Genomic DNA, 17,497 nt, shown 5'->3' with positions numbered 1-17,497 from the left:
GTATATCGGAAATGGCACGCACTATCATACAGAGCAGGTTTTACTATATTTTTCATCCGTTGCGACGTACGGACATTTATACTACTCCCTCCATTCCTAAATACTTGTTTTTTTGCATTTCAACAAGTGACTACATACGAGCAAAATAAGTGAATCTATACTCTAAAATATGTTTACATACATCCGTATGTAGTAGTCATTTGAAATGTCTACAAAGACATATATTTAGAAACGGAGGGAGTAGTCTTTTTTTAATACAAAATTTATGTTTAAACTTTCGCTCAAAATATAAGGGAGCCTGGTAAATGCGAACAGAGGAAGTAGTGGCGACTAGCGAGTGATTTCGATCGGCATTCACCTGTTAGTTACACCTGCTGCGTCGGCGTCGGTGCACGGTGCACCGGATATGTCCTCCACCGCTCATTCTTTTGTTTTTCGGCGGCCCGGACCCACGGGAGCTCCTTCTGGTTCCTTCCATCCACGCCCACGGCAACGCGACGCAACGCACGCAAAGGTTTCCTCGACTAGAACGGAACGTATCCTTTTCCCCACCCGATGCACAAGAGAGTACGCCTCTACCTAGCCAATGTCGTGTGGGCCCCAAGACGTTCAGGACAACCTTCGGCCCACATGTCACGGGCATATCAAGCGGCATCGGAAGCTGAGCTGGCGGCCACCCACTCCCCCCACTCTGCGAGCAAAGCTGGAGAGGCACACATTAATGCGTGACCTCCCCCGTCTCCGCCGCACTGCACACACACATCCCGGAGAGTTCCCAGAAAAAATTCCAGAGGCTCGCTCAAGATTTGGGGTTTTTAGACAGAACAGATCAGAGAGAGGAGAGGGGAGATGGCGGACTGGGGCCCGGTGATCGTCGCGACGGTGCTGTTCGTGCTGCTGACGCCGGGGCTGCTGTGCACGCTGCCGGGGCGCGGGCGGGTGGCGGAGTTCGGCAGCATGCACACCAGCGGCCTCTCCATCCTCATCCACGCCGTCCTCTACTTCGCGCTCGTCACCATCTTCCTCATCGCCGTCGGCGTCCACGTCTACACCGGCTAGCCGGGCGCGCCCGCCCGCCGCCAGCATCGATCGGTTCGAGCTCCTCCGCTGGATTTAGTTTAAGATCTGTCTGTCTGCAGAGCTATCAGCGATGGTTGTGGGGTCTTGTAATCCGATTTGGTGGTACGGTTTTAAACTTTGGTTTCATTGTAACCGGTGTTAAAGATCGATGCTGCGTACGGCGTGTTGCGTTATTATACTCGTATATATAGGCTCGATTGAAAATTCGAGTACGGTTCGATTGGTCGTTTGTTTTGCCTTCGAGTTGTTCAGGCGTTGGTTGAGGTTCCGATTACACTTCAAAGAAGAATATATAAAAAAATTGCCTCAGCGGTTAGTACCTCGTCTGGGTGGTGTAGTTGGTTATCACGTTAGTCTCACACACTAAAGGTCCCCAGTTCGAACCTGGGCTCAGACAATTTTTTTTTCCAATTTTAATTTTTGAAACAGGCCTTGCTTGATTTGCATAGGATTTTCTGTAGGATTTAGATCCTCTGGAAATTTTCCTGCGGTGTCTGTTTGATTTACAGGACGCAGGCATAAGTTCCTGTGGTTTTCCTATACTACAATCAAATAGCAGTTGTGTGAGAATTCCTCTGTTTTGCTATCCGTTGAATTTCGCTGGACAAGGCATTCTATTCCTCTAGTTTTCCTGTTCCTACACTTTACCTATCCTGTAAAACAAATGAGGCCTTAGTTTTTCTTTAAGAGAAAGCCTCTCGATATTTTATTTCTCAGCCAATAAAATTAAATGAGTCTCATAGGAGTAGCTTACCAAAGATCTCAATCTCTCCATTTCATTCATTGATTAGCTCATGAGAGTTGGACGTGATTGTTACACGAGTGCAACCCAACTTCTCGACGAGCTCCAGTCCTTAGCAAAGCAAACGCCTCCGCCGAGGTAGCGTTAAAGACAAAATTAAAGCGACATGCCATACGGATGAGGATTTGTGGTTCTCGGGTGCCACACACCCCTATATGGAAAATAGCACTAAAAATATATTAGAAAAATTCAAAATTTTCTGAAGGATATGAAACTTGGGTGACCCCCTATATGGAAAATAGCACTAAAATTATATTAGAAAAATTCAGAATTTTTCTGAAGGATATGAAACTTGGATGACCGTTGTACACATTATAAAACATCTCAAACATAATTAAAATTACATTGAAATTTTGCGACCACCGATCGACCACTATTGCAGCCAAAGCGTCATTGTCGCCGCTCCCTTACCGAAGCCAACTTGACTTTGTCGATTACAATCAAAAAGTCTTTATGCACATGCCCATGAGGACCGGCATCCTAGAGCCATAATTGTCGTCGTTGAACCCTTACATAGATTTGAAGCATTTGACATCAAATCTCGTCAAATAACGAGAAACATTTACCTTATCGCCTCAACGAGACGACAGGGATCTACGTTGGAGTTTCATCGACTACATCCAGACAGACGAGACAGATGAACTCGAAGAGGATCAGAGCCCGGAAGACAGGGGTGAAGCCAGGATTTGAGCATATAGGGGGCCTGGCCAGGTCCAGTGACGAAGATAGGATTTGGATATGGAGGCCAAACCAAGTTGGATTTTTTTATAATAATATGCCAATTAGACATTATATAAGTATGATTGTATTCAACTATATGATTGCCATTAAGATAAAAAATAACAACAATTTTAACAGAACATAACTTAGCTGTTAATTTGCCTTCAATGTAGATTAAGATACAATGCCAAAGCAAAGTGGTCCGCCATTAATCATTATGGTTTTTGGCGGGGGTTTTCTTTACATAATAGTTGAACGCAAGTTTTAGAATACACATCACATATCACACAATCAAAAGAGCTAAAATCTGATCTAAAATTTACAAGCTAAGAACTGAAAGAGATAATAATGTAATTGATAGTGCTATGGGAAACCTTGGTATTTCGTTGGCCAGATGAAGGATTGAGAAATGCAGCAAGGATAGACTATATAATTTCGACATCAGAAAAATTGCATCACCAATAGGAACTAGTGCAAGATAATTTGCATCACGATCATGATAATTTCTAGGACATGTACAGGACATAATAGGAATTTTATGTCACAAATCACACAACCAAAACAACAAAAATCCAATGTATCAATTATATAGGATATGTATTCAACCTCCTGTTTAGCAGCGGTGGAATATATGTGTACGTATTAGATGTTATTATTTCTTAATAATCAATTGGTGGTAACTCCATCTCCATTGTTTATTGCACACTAGGTGTCCAGGCTCGCTCAATCGTTGGGGGGGGGGGGGGGGGGGTGGCGCTGCTCACCCCCTTGTCTTTGTCACTGCCGAAAGACAAACTCGAAGAAGAAGCGTCGTTATCTGCCTCGAGCGCCGCACCTGCAAGGACTAAAAAACTCTAACCTCAACTGCTAACCAAAGCGGAGGGGAGCGGAAGGTTGAGGGGAGACGAATCCATGAGCTCGCTGATGAAGTCTAAGGAAAAGATTTGCCCTAACCGCCTTGGGTTATGGGAGGAAACCAATGAGGACATACATATTCTAGTGTAAGCATGATGGATGTTTGTGCCCAGGTGATATGTCGAAAACCGTCAAGTATAAAGCTTTGTTTTACCTTAAAAATGTATTTACGAGAAATATGTAAGAATTTATTTGAGTTTTTGGCTAGCTAGCCAAGCCAACGCTAAACCGCCAAGTTATGAAAGTTTTTCTTTACCTTAAGAAGATACTTACAAGAAATATGTAAGCATTTCTTCAAGTTTATGCCTTGCTGGCCAGGCCAACGCCGAGGGTGTCTGCAAATCCATGGTGGCTGGCGGGTGGGCCTTTGTGTTGTGTTATTATGGGCCTGCAGGTGCTGGCCTAGCTGTGGTAAGGGTTGCGGGTAGGGCCTATCCGTTAGGCACCATAGTCCTGTGCGTTTAGGTTGTCTGAATATCCTGAATTCTACAGTGTAAGATGGCTACTTCACTATTTTGTATCATTTGGCTATGTATTTTGGTGTGGTTTGTGCTTTATCTATAAGGCGGAGTTAGGATCTGTTTCGAGAGAGTATGTGTTAGGCACCACCACCTAGTTCACACTAGCCTAATACTCACAGCGCTTTATATAACTATCAAATTCTAACAAACAATTTTTCAGAAAAAATAGAAATAAGGAAAGAAAATACATACTGGATTTTTTTTCAAGTCCACATCAATTCGTCAGATGGTGGACGAAGAGCTTATGTTCCGGGTCAGCCCATCTCAACCATTATTTTACCTTCAGTTGCATTTTTTCCTGTTTTGTTTCTCTTGTTTGTCTCTTTGTCCAAGTTTTGATTTATTCCAGGTTTCCCTTTTGGGTAATAAATTTTATTTAAGTAAACTTTTTTTAATATACAGTGGAAATTTTTCTAGAACATGGTGAATGTTTTTTAATACACGATGAACATTTTCAGACTCACGATGAATAATTATGGTGAACACTTTTTAAACACACGTTGAACATTTTTAAAACAAAAAACACTTTTTAAATACACAACACACACTTTAGAATACATGCTGAATATTTTTTAAATAGCTGATGAACATTTTTTTAATATTGATAAACATTTCTTAAATATATGATGACCATATTTTGCAAATACACAATGAACATTTTTATATGTGCGTATATAATTTTTAATTTTTTAATAAGATGCTTTAACCTGTTAATCAAAATATTTGTCTTTCAAATAGAAAAAAATGAGGCGTTAATGGCCGTCCTGTCATGGGCATTTTCTTTCTTATCTGATGCGCTTGACGTAGGCCTCTTATACATATCCATTAGCCATACCATCTAGTGAAGCTAATCTACACGATAATAGTGAGAAAAAGAAAAGAAAATATGCACATGATAGACACACAATTAATCTTTTGTAAAAATATATGACTATTCTCGCGCATTAATGCAACCCGTCCAAGCCAATCTAATAGTTGTCGGAAACAACTATAACGGGCGCAACAGAGCGCGCCATACTATCTAGTGAAGCTAACCTACTAGGGCTTGTTGAAAGTCCTTGGCCTTCAAGCATGCAACCACAATTATGACATTTAGAAGGACTATAAAATGGCCAAAACCCTCATGAAGGACTCAAGAATTCTGAATTGTCATTCTCAAAACCATAGTTTGGTAGATCCGAGTTAGTCATGGTACTCCCTTCGAGTCATCTCCCCCTCTATTGTTATTCACAAGGCCCTACTCGATTGTAAGATTGATGTTGATCTAATTGGTCGACATGAATATATCATACATAAAAAACAGAAGACATACTCCCATTTATGTGATAATGTTAATATAAGTTTTTACCATGTTACAAGGAAAGATAGTGTAACACCCTCGATGCGACTATAGCTCCCACGTGTCGAGGCACGACTTAGAGACATAATCGCATTGAAGGCATATGTCGCAAGTTAGGCAATCTTCACAACATCTCAAGTAATATAAATAATAAAGGGGAGATAACATAGTTGGCTTACACTCGTCACGTCAATCAAGGTACATAAATAACATTACATCATCCAAACATTCATGGCCCGTCTACGGCGCCAAAATAAAAGATAACCCAACATGCGACACGGTCCCGATCACCCCCAACTGGACACCACTACTGATCATCAGGAAAGGAAACATAGTATAATTGAGAGTCCTCGTCGAACTCCCACTTGAGCTCAAGCGCGTCACCTGAAGCGGAATCATCAGGCCCTGCATCTGGTTTAATAGTAATATGTGAGCCACAGGGACTCAGCAATCTCGCACCCTCGCGATCAAGACTATTTAAGCTTATAGGTAAGGCAAGGTAAATATATGGGGCTGCAGCAAGCGACTAGCATATATGGTGGCTATCCTGTTCGCAAAAGAGAGCGAGAAGAGGAGGCAAAGCGCGAACGAATAACTAGAGAGCAACCTGCGCAAATATTACTCCAACACCGTGTCCACTTTCCGGACTCCGCCGAGAAGAGGCCATCACGGTAACTCACACTGTTGATTCATTTTAATTAAGTTAAGGTTCAAGTTATCTACAACCGGACATTAACAAATTCCCATCTGCCCATAACCGCGGGCACGGCTTTCAAAAATTCAAATCCCTGCAGGGGAGTCCCAACTTAGCCCATGACCAGCTCTCACGGTCAACGAAGGAATAGACCTCCTCCCGAGACGTTCCGATCAGACTCGGTATCTCGGTTCTTCAAGACACTTCGACAGGTTAAAACAAATCCAGCAACACCGCACGAATGTGCCGACAAATCCCGATAGGAGCTGCACATATCTTGTTCTCAGGGCACACTCAGATTGTCTAAACTTCCCGTAGGCCAGCCCAGAGTTGCCCCTGGTAACCACCGGCGGCTGACGGGTTGGACCAACACTCAGAGGAGCACTGGCCCAGGAGGGTTTAAAATAAGATGACCCTCGGGCTCCGGAAACCCAAGGGAAAAAGGAGGCTAGGTGGCAAATGGTAAAACCAAGGTTGGGCATTGCTGGAAAAGCTTTAATCAAGGCGAACTATCAAGGGGTTTCCATTATAACCCAACCGCATAAGGAACGCAAAATTCGGGAACATAACACCGATATGACGGAAACTAGGGCGGCAAGAGTGGAACAAAACACTAGGCGAGAGGCCGAGCCTTCCACCCTTTACCAAGTATATAGATGCATTAAGATAACATGGCAATATAATGATATCTCAACAAGTAAATAATGTTCCAACAAGGAACGGTCTCCAATCTTCACCCGCAACTAACAACGCTATAAGAGGGGCTGAGCAAAGTGGTAACATGGCCAATCAATGGTTTGCTAGGACATGGTGGGTTAGAGGTTTGACATGGAAATTTGGGAGGCTTGAAAGCAAGTGGTAGGCATCGTAGCATTGGCATAGTAAAAGAGCGAGCATCTAGCAAAGCAAAGATAGTAGTGATTTCGAGGGTATGATCATCTTGCCTGCAAAGTTGTCAGAGTTGACTGGATCCTCGAAAGCAAACTCAATGGGCTCCTCGTTAGCGAACTCGTCACCCGGCTCTATCCAAACAAGACAAACAAGCAAACGGAACACAATCAACCACGTGCAAAGTTCAAACAATATGATGCAAGAATGGTATGCTATGCGGGATGCGATGCGGGATGCATATGCAAGATTTGACAAGGAATGCATGAACCTGGCCTCAACATAGAAATCCAAGTGTGCCACTGGAACGATGAGATGAAATCGCTTGAAAACGATATAAAGAACGCCGGAATCAGAGTTATGGTTTGGAAATGGCAAGCGATTCAAATATGGCCACGTTCTGCGATTTACAGCAAGTAGCCATCTAAATGCAACAAGATAAACATGCTATAGCACCCAAACATGACAACCAAATACATGACAGGGATGCATTCAAGATGCTTAACAAAAGTCTAGCACTAAGCTATGGCCAATTCATCCATTAACAGGTTCAAACAAGCATGGCAAAAAAGCATTTGGTAAACAGATTTCAGACTTAGTGAAATTAACACTTGTCTGGAATTTCAGATCAGATAGCACTCCTCGGAGCATGAAAACTATATGCTACAGGACCTGAACATGGAAAGTAAAGCATGGCATGGAGCTACTCAAAGATCTTAACAAAAGTCCCTTAGTGACCTTGAGCCAAAAGGGATTAGAAAATACATTTGCAAGCATGTGAACATGGCAAAAACATAATCAGTTCTCAGACTTAGTGAAAACTGGAGCATGCTGAAAACAGATATCAAGTAGGCATGTTTACGAGCTCGATGCACTCACTACGGAGCAAGTCGTGAAAAGTTAAGCATACATCCATCAAGAATACACAAAATGCAAACTATACATGGCAAGAACAATAGCATAGCATCCACGGATCAACTACAACATCCTCGGCAAAATCGCTAACAAGTAGACAATCTTCCCAGATTCACGAAATAGTAAAAGTAAAGCTCGATTGACTCAAGCTAGGGTGCTCCATAATTGCAAACAAAGACATGGATGGATAGAGCACTACAAGATTAACAAAACATCCTTATTGATCATCCTCAAAAGAGGCACGGATCACTAGGAAACAACATGAACATATGGCCATATGAGATAAACAGCTCAAGGACTTAGTGGAAATGCTAAGTCCCTGAAATCAGCATTACCAAGTGCCTCACTTTGCAAGCTCGTGCTAGTCACCACACACATCACAAAAATACATGGGTTACACCTATGGAAAGATGGAAAAACCCTTAACAAAACATACGTAGAGCTCATGGGCATATCATGCACACAATAATCATGGCAAAAATGACAAATATCTAAATGGAGTAGCAGATCTGACAATTATCTCAAGTAGCACTCTTCTAACAGCATTTCGGACATCAAGATGAACTCAAATAAAAATGATGCAATGGAATGAAATGATGTGCTCTCTGAGGCGAACAATTTGATATGCTATATGCCCAAAACAGAGCTACAGATGCAAAGTTACGACGCGATGAACAAGGGCATATGAACTAGGGTTTCGGGAGAAAGTCAACCGAGTTTTGGATCTGGATCTGGATCTGGCCGGCGCGGATCCTGAGGTTCGTCGGAGTTACTGTTCACCGGAGGAGCTCGTGGCGGCCGGAGCTCGTGGACGTCGCCGGACTTGGCGGATCCGGCTAGAGGAGGACGGGGGTGGCACCGGCGAGGCGATGGCGGGCGGTGGCCGGACCGGGTGTGGCGGCGCGCGGGTGAGTCACCGGCGACGAGGCAATTCCCGCGCGAGGTGCCGCGGCGGCACCGACCGGCGAGGCGGCTCGGCCGCGGGGAAGAAGGCGGCGGGGCTCCCAGGCGCGGGCGCAGGGCGGCTCGGGCCGCGGGGGCCTGCCCCGGGCCGCGCGGGCCGGTGCGGTAGGAGACGGCGGCGGCGAACGGCGGCGTGCCACGTGGCGGCGGGGAGGCAGATCGGACGTGTCCGGCCGGCGGAATTTTTGTCCGGTCGCGAGGAGAGGGAGAGAGTTAGGGTTTCACCCGTGAATTTCGGAGGGGGTTCTATATATAGGCATAGAGGGAGCTAGGAGTGTCCAAATGAGGTGCGGTTTTCGGCCACGCGATCATGATCGAACGCACTATATGATGGAGAGGGTTTAGGTGGGTTTTTGGGCCAACTTGGAGGGGTGTTGGGCTGCAACACACACGAGGCCTTTTCGGTCGCTCGGTTAACTGTTGGAGCATCAAACGAAGTCCAAATGGTACGAAACTTGACAGGCAGTCTACCGGTAGTAAACCAAGACCGCTTGGCAAGTCTCGGTCCAATCCGGAAATGTTTAATCCCCACACACGAAAGAAAGGTAGAAATGGCCACCGGAGGAGAACGAAGCGCCGGAATGCAAAACGGATAACGGGGAAAATGCTCGAATGCATGAGATGAAAACGTATGCAAATGCAATGCACATGCTAACATGATATGAGATGCATGACAACGATAACAACACACGGAGGCAAAGACCCAAACCCGAGAAAATAAAATAACTTAACGCCGGAAACAGCAAGAGTTGGAATACATATTGAGAAAGTCATATCCGGGATGTTACAGATAGCTAAGTTTCTATTTTGTTTATTTGGGAATTTGATAAGATTATAATCTTGAATGCCAAATAGAATAACAAAATCTATCAATTTTGACACATTTTTCATTGCAAGGCGAAAAGACACAACTTTATTGAATGCATATCACTTATAGAATAATACCCCCTCCGTTTCAAAATATATGGTGTATTAGTTTTTTTTAAAAAGTCAAACATGTTCATGTTTGACCAAGTTTCTTGAAAAATATATCAATATCTACAAAACCAAATTTATATCGTTTGACCAGTCATGAAAAGTATTTTCATAACTTGCATGTAAATTTATACATATTATATTCTAGAATGGAGGGAGTATTACGGTAGACGAACGTTACTATGATTGGCCTATCTTATAGGCTCGACGCGCTGAATAACCATCCCAAAAGTAGCACCATATTTGTGAACCGAGTGTAGTTTAAATTGTATTGTTTCATGTGTTCCAATCACTAGACGATGACTCACGCAATTTTGCGGGAAACATGATAAACAGATGCATAATAGGTGCTAAAAACTAAAACTGCTCCAGAAAACAATTTAGAATTGCTGTCGGTTTATATTTAAAAAAATCATATGAAGCATTTGACAAAATGATCTATAAAAATATAAACTATTGAATTAAAGTAAACAGGGGCCTATTTAAACGAAAATGTGTACATGATCTACATATATTTGCTCTAAGCGTTCAATGTATATACCATTTATGCCCACACAAAAATTAGTAAAAAATGGGTAGATTAATGCATAAATTGTAACTTATGACCACATTCATGAATTGATGATGTGGCATGGTACCATGAAGAGGTGAAATGAGTACTTATGACTGTTTGACACGAAAAATAATAACAAACAACGATGGTTATCGTGTTATTATCTCTCTACGCGCCAGAGGAAATAAATATTGCGGGTGTGCCAGTGTACTAAGTACACAAATAAAATTAAGGAAACTTGTATTTTATTAATCTCTCATCGGAGAAACAAATTACATGATCCCTTTACATAAGCGCTCAATGGCCTGCTAGCTCGGCTAATATGACTTCCGCGATTGTGAGGTTCTAGTTCACGGGGCCTCGGGAGGCTCCCGATTAATTACGTCCGCGAGCCGGAGCCGCGAACCACCTCCGGTTAAGTTGTTGCAATGGTCGTCGTCTTCAAGTCTCGTCTTCTCCAAGTGCTTGGTGTAGACGATGGTGATGATGCGGTGGAATGGAAGAGTGGAGCGGTACGTCCGTCGCTCCGGCGATGCTTAGCCACATCCCACCGACTTGTTGATGTCCGATGATGAAGATGTCTGGCTTCGTCAGCTCAGACAGATGGGCGGCCTTCGCCTCGTCGGTGCCCGGCCTGGTGGTGTCCGCCTCGTCGGTGTCGGACATGGTATGTCTTGCCTTCGCCTCGTCGGTGCCCGGCAAGATATGGGTAGCTTCATCGGAAGAAGACATGTCGGTGAAGTGGCTTCGCCTCGTCGGAGCTTGGACGGGGTTTGGGGAGTGTGTTGATGTAGAAGTCGGAGTGGACTCAAGTGTCGCCACATGGCGGCGTTGCTTGAAGATGACGACAATGCGAGCTCGTCGATATAGACATCAGACCGTCACAGCTACAGGGGCGGCCTCCACTTGGTATAGAAGAATGACAATATGTCAGTGTAGACGGCGTCGTCGCTTAGACGCAAAGTCGAAGAAGATGGCCACGACATATGGATGACCGGTGGTGCTGATGTAGACGACATCCTCGTCAGATGTACAGCTGCTGAAGTTGGCGATGCCCTGTCGACGTAGCCGGGTGGCGTGTCGAGGCAGTCAGTGCCCTCGCCGGGAGAGAAGTTGATGAAGATGGCGAAGTCAGGTTGATGTAGAAGCCTTCCTCGTCGAGCCCGGGATTGGTGATGACAACATTGGCGAGGTTGATGAATATGAAGACGGTGAGCAGCTCCTCCTCCGTCTTCTTCGTTCGCACACAGGGCGCTGATTATCCATCCATCTCGATTGTGATTCGGATGCACTGAAATGAGAAAGATAGGAAAAGAGAAAGATAAAATGATGCGTGTACGCATGCCCTTTAAAGAAGATAGATGATGTGATTTTATTCTTCCCTCGCTAAGGTAGATGATGGTACCGCCTTGGACGACGACCTCCTCACTCCGGCTTGTACACCACTGCTGATGTTCGTCGTTGTCTTCGCGGTCTTCGTGGGCGCGTACCAGGTCGCCGCCGTCTTGAGCCTTGTTGTGGCGCGTACTACGTCGCTGCCGCGAGTGTCTCATCGACCATATGGAGATGGCATCCAAGCTTCTTCTTCCTGTCTACGTGAATATCACCGCCTAGTTCTTGGGTGCCATGTATCACTGCCCTTAACTTGGAATGGGGAAGACCGCGCCAGGCTATAGGTTGGCAGCTTCGATGTCGTGGTGGTGCCGTAGATGGTGTTGGACCAAACGCCGATAGGATGGAGATGGCACCGAGCCGGATACCGCCGGCCTCTCCGATGTCGCCGCCGAGGTGGAGTTGGCGCCATGCTACTCGCCGGCGGCCTTGCCGCCGTTGTGGTGGTGTAGATGGTGTTGGGCCGGATGCCGCCCACCTCTCCGATGTCGCCGCTGAGGTGGAGTTGCCGCCGTGATACTCTCCGGCAGCCTCGCGCGCTGTCATGGTGGTGTAGATCGCTCCGGGCCGCACGCCGGCATGGTGAAGATGGCACCGGGCTGTAAGCCAGCAGCTTCGATGTCATTGTGGTGGTATAGATGGCTCCGGGCCGCACGCCGGCATGGTGGAGGTGGCGCCGGGCTGTAAGCCCGCAGCTTCGTCGCTGTCGCGGTGTCGTAGATAGCGCCGGACCACGCGCCGGCGCGGTGGAGATGACTCCGGGCTGCAGGTCGGCAGCTCCGTCGTTGTTGTGGTGGTATAGATGGCTCCGGGCCGCACGCCGGCATGGTAAAGATGGCGCCGGGCATGCGGGTCGGCAGCTCCGACATTGTCGTGGTGGTGCAGATAGCGTCGGGCCGGATGTCGTCGCCGAGGTGGTGTTGGTGGCTCGCCGTGCTCGGCGTGGGCGCCGGTGCGTCGTCCCGTCCTTGACGCCGTCACCACGGGCGCGTATCCTCTTGGCTGGGTGGCCTCCCCTCTGAAATGAGAAATGCAAAGAGAAAAGGCATAGTGTGATGATTGCCATTGTTGAAGACGGATGTATTTGTTGTTGCAGCGTGTGGCAGCCCATATGAAGACTTCGTCGCACTCGCCGGCGGAGGTTCGTCGTCGTCGCGGACGCCGGCGCATCATCTGCGGCCTAGGAGTGCACCGAGACCGAGCGCATGGTCTGTTGGCACGGTACTAGCAGCCTCCGACGGCGCGTGTGGTCGCTGCCTCTCTGTCCGCCTCCCCCTGGACCTGGGATGAGAGATGAAATGGGAGACGAAACAATGAGAAGATTAAATACATAAGCATGCCGTTGACAAAGAAGGATGTCCGTGTTGATTGTTGATGTAGGGTGTGGTATTCCAAGGCTCCGTCGGGCTCGCCGGCAGACACAAGAAGACCGGTGCATCATCTGCGGCCTACGAGTATACCGAGGCGGCGCGCATGGTCCGTCGCCGGGGTGCCGCGGCCTCCGTCGGCGCGTGTAGTCGCTGCCACCAGATGGGCGCGTCTCCTCTGGGTTCCTCCCCCTCAAGCTGCGTACGCGCATGAGTATATATAGGCAAAGGTGTGGGAATGGATAACTATGACCTTGCGCGAGCTCTACGTAAACCAGCTGCATGCGCGGACGGTGCGGCCTCCTCGTTGCTGAGCGGGAGCTCCTGGTCTTGTGGAGAGATGAGCGGATAAGTACGCTTCCGTGAGATTAGCTTGTACTGGTGTGGAGGTCAAGCTCCCAACCGGGCTGGTGTGTTGGATCAGGTGCGTGTACATCATGCGCAAACAAGTCTTACGTTGCATGGGACGTAAACATGGTCCGGTTGATTCATCTGGCCTTTGTTTAATATATGCTCCATGCATGCATACGCACAGTGCAATACGGAGTCATGCATGCACATATAACTGTGATTAATTAACCAGACTGATTAGGCCACATGGATGCATGATACCCTCATCATGGCATGTGCGTAAGCTGTGTTCATGCATAGCTCTTGTATTCTCACGCACATCCATTTGCTTGTTAACTGAAGCTCACTAGACCACGTACGTGTAGGCATAATTAAATTATGCTCCACCGATCTCAATGAACCCTTTTAATGAGAAAATCAATATCTTGGTCATTGCTATACACATGTAGGTGCACACGTATTAATGTCATATTTCATAATTGACAATCCCGAAATGGCGACAAAATCGCGTCGAACAATGACTACATGCATGACCTTGACAATGTGGCATGGTTGCTTGAGGAGCAAAAATAGGTAGTGGGTTACAATTATTTAGAATAGAAAATTTCATCCAAGTTGAAGTCCTAAATTTAGCATGAGTGTTTGCATAATCCTGGATTTATTTCAGGATTCTCGACGACGTTCGCTCAGTGGAGACCTCGTTCCCTTTCACTACAAGTCGCTTTGTGGTAACTTTGTCAATCTTAAGATTTGTCTGCTTAGTCTTTCGAATATGTCATGATAATAGGATATGCGTATATGCATTCATAAAAATGAATGTTCATGTGTTTCCACGACCGTCTGCATTTGTACCATGTTTCTTAAAAGAAAATACTCCCTCCGTTCCATAATCATCGTCATGGTTTTAGTTTAAATGAAACAGAGAAAGTAACACATATTTCATGCAGCAAATTTATAATCTAACTGATTCTTAATGTACATCTCAACAAAAAGTTAAAGAGTAGACATATTTCCTTTTTGCGTATTCATGTTCGCCAAGAGACGATACGAAACAACTTCATTTGTAGACTAAAATGTGTAAGTCAATGACAACACAGATGCCAACTTTAGTGAAGCCAGATTTTCCGTCTTCAATTTTAGGTTTAGGTCAAAAGAAACTTTTCGACGATGTGTGTTCAGTGAAAAAAACATTTTCGTCGACTAGGAAGATGTTTGTGATGACTTTATCAATAATCCTACATTTGTGCGAAAAAATAAATAAGTATTTGCATCAGTACATACTATGTTAAAAGAAAATTGTTCGTGGGCTGCTCTAGTTGACCTTGTTGGAGGATTCAGGCCAACTCCACCGCGCGACCCCTTCCTGTCCGGCCCCATCCATTTGGGATAAATGGAACAAACCAGACGATCCAGCACGCGATGGCCTGGACCCATCTGATTCGTTTTGTGTCCGGACCGATCCATTTCGAGCGCAAATATGCGTCGGGTTTGGGTCGTGGTGGACAACAAACAGACGCGATGCTCGTCCGCGTTGGGGCCGCGTGGCAGGCGGCCACCTACCTCCCACCCGCCAATATCAATGCGCACGCATGGCCGGCCCCACCTGTCATCCGCCCAGGCGCACGGTCGCCGTCCTTCTTAAATGGGGAGGCCGTGGACCGGTCATCGTCCACACTTCCCACTCCAGCCCACTGCCTTCTCGAAACCCGACACCCCAAGCCCTAGCCTCTTCCCGTTCTCGAGCTCGCCGGCCGGCCGCCTCGCAGCCATGGGGTTCTGGAACCACGACCGCAATGGGAAGCACGACCGCAAGGCCGGCTCCTCCTCGGGACTCCGTCGCGGCTCCGTGAAAGAGGAGGCCGCTCCGCCGCCGCGTCGGGCCCTCGCGCCTGCCCCATTCACCGTCGCCCTTAGGGCCGCCGGCGAGCGCGACCGACAGTACCTGGCCGTGGACGTATGCTGGCGTTATTGGGAGATGCGGACGCCGGTCCCGTGGAGCGACGTCCACCTTCCCAACAACTGGCACCTCTCCGCCGACCGGGTCCCGATCCCGCTGGTCCTGTTGAGCGGCCGTGCGCGCCGCGATGAGATCGCGCGCCGACGCCGCCTCCTCCCCGACGATCTCTACTACCACGATAGGTACGCCTCCGACTCCGTACTCTAGGACACGTGGCTCCAGGATGAGCACGACGTGCGGCGCGCTTCCTACTTCGCCGGCACGACGTCGGGGCCGCGGCGGCCACATCAGGAGGTGCGTGGGCGTACGCGGGTGTGCGGCCTCACGCTCACGCCGTCGCCGTCCCCATCTTCGTCGCCACCTCCACCTCCTCGTATGACAGCGAAGGAGGAGGCCCGGCTCATGCAACGTGTCATGGAGGACTCCACGAACACGCACGATGAGCGCCAATGGCCGGGCCTCAAGGAGACGATGGCCCTCTTTGCGGCCGGCGACGTCGCCATCCTCGAGCTGGAGATGGCGAGGGCAGAGGAGATGGTGAAGGAGGAGCCGGTGGCCGCGTTCCACCCGACCCTGGTTGGGCAGCACTGGAGTTGGTCGTGCTCGGCTTCGGAGATGGCCGACGCCGTGGGGGTCGCGAACTGGTGCCCCATGCCACCGCGGTCACTGGAGCGGGACGCGTCGCCACAGAAGGAGGTGGTGAAGGCACCTCCCGCCTTCGAGCCCGCCCCGTCTACCACACACCGCCGGCTCACCTCTGGACGCCGCCGGACTACGTCGACCTCGCCAGCGACGAGACGACACCGCCGGCCACTGAAGTCGGCGACGGCGACGGCATCAACGAGCACGACAGGAGCGCGCGGGCGGCGGCCGTTTTTATTTTGTTTTTATGTTAATTATGGCAATGTGAACCGTGAAGCTGGACTGTTTTGTGGCCGTGAACCTAAACTCATGTTTTATGTTTTTTTATTTGCGTTTATTTATTTTTTAGGCATTTTATACAAGTTTTTCTGTTTTTTTAATCACGTTCATCCCTAACATGATTTAAGGTGCGGGCACATGTTAGATGTATCCACGACCCAACGGATAGAAATGAATATGGACGAACACATTGCCGCCTTAAATGAGGGAAATCCGGCTAAATCAAACGTCCAAACCGTTTGGGCGTGGTTCGGCTGACGGGGGCCGTGCACGTCGCGCGTGTCACCGGCCGTTCAGCTGATGGGGCACCTGGCGGCTGCTGCGGAAGCCTTTGAGACACGTGCCGGGGAAATGGACAGACACTCTCTCTCCCTGTCTCTCGTCCGGCCCCAATCCTCCTCGGCTCCCACGACGGACGGACACAAACGCGGGCGCCGCCCGACGCGCACAGGAGAGTGCCGGCGATCGGAGAAGGAGATCTGAATCAAGGTATGCGCAAGTTTCTTCTTTGCATCGTGCTGCTGCTATGCGTTACCGGTAGGTTTCAAATCTTGGTCCATACAAGCAAAAACCATGTTTACCATCGAAATAATGTGCAGAATACATTCAGGTGGTTCATTCAAGCAAACCTTGCACAAATTATTCATTACCCCTTCCTTAGCTGAACCAACTGTGCGCCTAACCCAATCCCCCTGCACTCTTGGCGTGTCTCCAGAAGCTGTTTCACCTCCTCGATCATTGGCCCCAGCATCGGCACGTCACGCTCCTTGTTCTGAAGCTTGCTGACGATATCTTTGCAATCCATCTCAATATGCAGTCTAGTAGCAGTCACTTCGTCAGCTATGATCTTTGCTGGCTCCATAGACTAAGGAAAGAAGAGGCATGCCCCTCCCAGGAAGGCACCCTCGTGATTTCTGAACACCACTCCCATGCCACCCTTCTTTCCCATCTTGGTCGTTGCTCCCATTTCTGCATTGGTACAGGCTTCACAATCTTGCTCTTGCGGCCAGGAACCGACTGTCATTCCTCCATCACCTTCACCACTGATCGAGCAGTATCTGACGCCTCTTCGATCCTCCTTCCATCCCGTGCGCTGTATCTTACCGACCATAGCCCCATAGAGGCCCTGAACCATGGTAGCTCG

General features: G+C 47.8%; 2 protein-coding genes and 1 non-coding gene across 3 annotated transcripts; all 3 read left to right on the top strand.

Annotated features, from left to right (window-relative positions):
• Positions 1-674: 674 nt before the first annotated feature.
• Positions 675-1,256, top strand: LOC125537895 (uncharacterized). Its single transcript, XM_048701222.2, has one exon. It carries the CDS (start codon positions 850-852, stop codon positions 1,057-1,059), a length of 210 nt encoding a protein of 69 aa, XP_048557179.1. The 5' UTR covers positions 675-849; the 3' UTR covers positions 1,060-1,256.
• Positions 1,257-1,403: 147 nt separating this feature from the next.
• TRNAV-CAC (transfer RNA valine (anticodon CAC)) lies at positions 1,404-1,477 on the top strand. The gene has a single exon. It is a non-coding gene; the product is annotated as a tRNA-Val (tRNA).
• A 13,766-nt stretch (positions 1,478-15,243) lies between these two features.
• LOC147985474 (uncharacterized) lies at positions 15,244-15,639 on the top strand. The gene has a single exon (XM_087541593.1). The coding sequence runs from the start codon at positions 15,244-15,246 to the stop codon at positions 15,637-15,639; it is 396 nt and encodes a 131-aa protein (XP_087397719.1).
• Positions 15,640-17,497: the final 1,858 nt, after the last annotated feature.

This window comes from Triticum urartu, chromosome 2A (genome assembly GCF_056163025.1).
Source record: "Triticum urartu cultivar PI428250 chromosome 2A, HENAU_Tu73, whole genome shotgun sequence".
NCBI classification, from domain to species: Eukaryota; Viridiplantae; Streptophyta; class Magnoliopsida; order Poales; family Poaceae; genus Triticum; species Triticum urartu.
Note: the sequence above shows the minus strand (reverse complement) of the source record. Positions and strands in the feature narration are given on the sequence as shown.

Excerpts from the sequence above, each read along its gene's own strand:
- LOC147985474 (XM_087541593.1), top strand. The coding sequence starts at position 15,244 with ATGGGGTTCTGGAACCACGACCGCAATGGGAAGCACGACCGCAAGGCC.
- LOC125537895 (XM_048701222.2), top strand. The coding sequence starts at position 850 with ATGGCGGACTGGGGCCCGGTGATCGTCGCGACGGTGCTGTTCGTGCTG.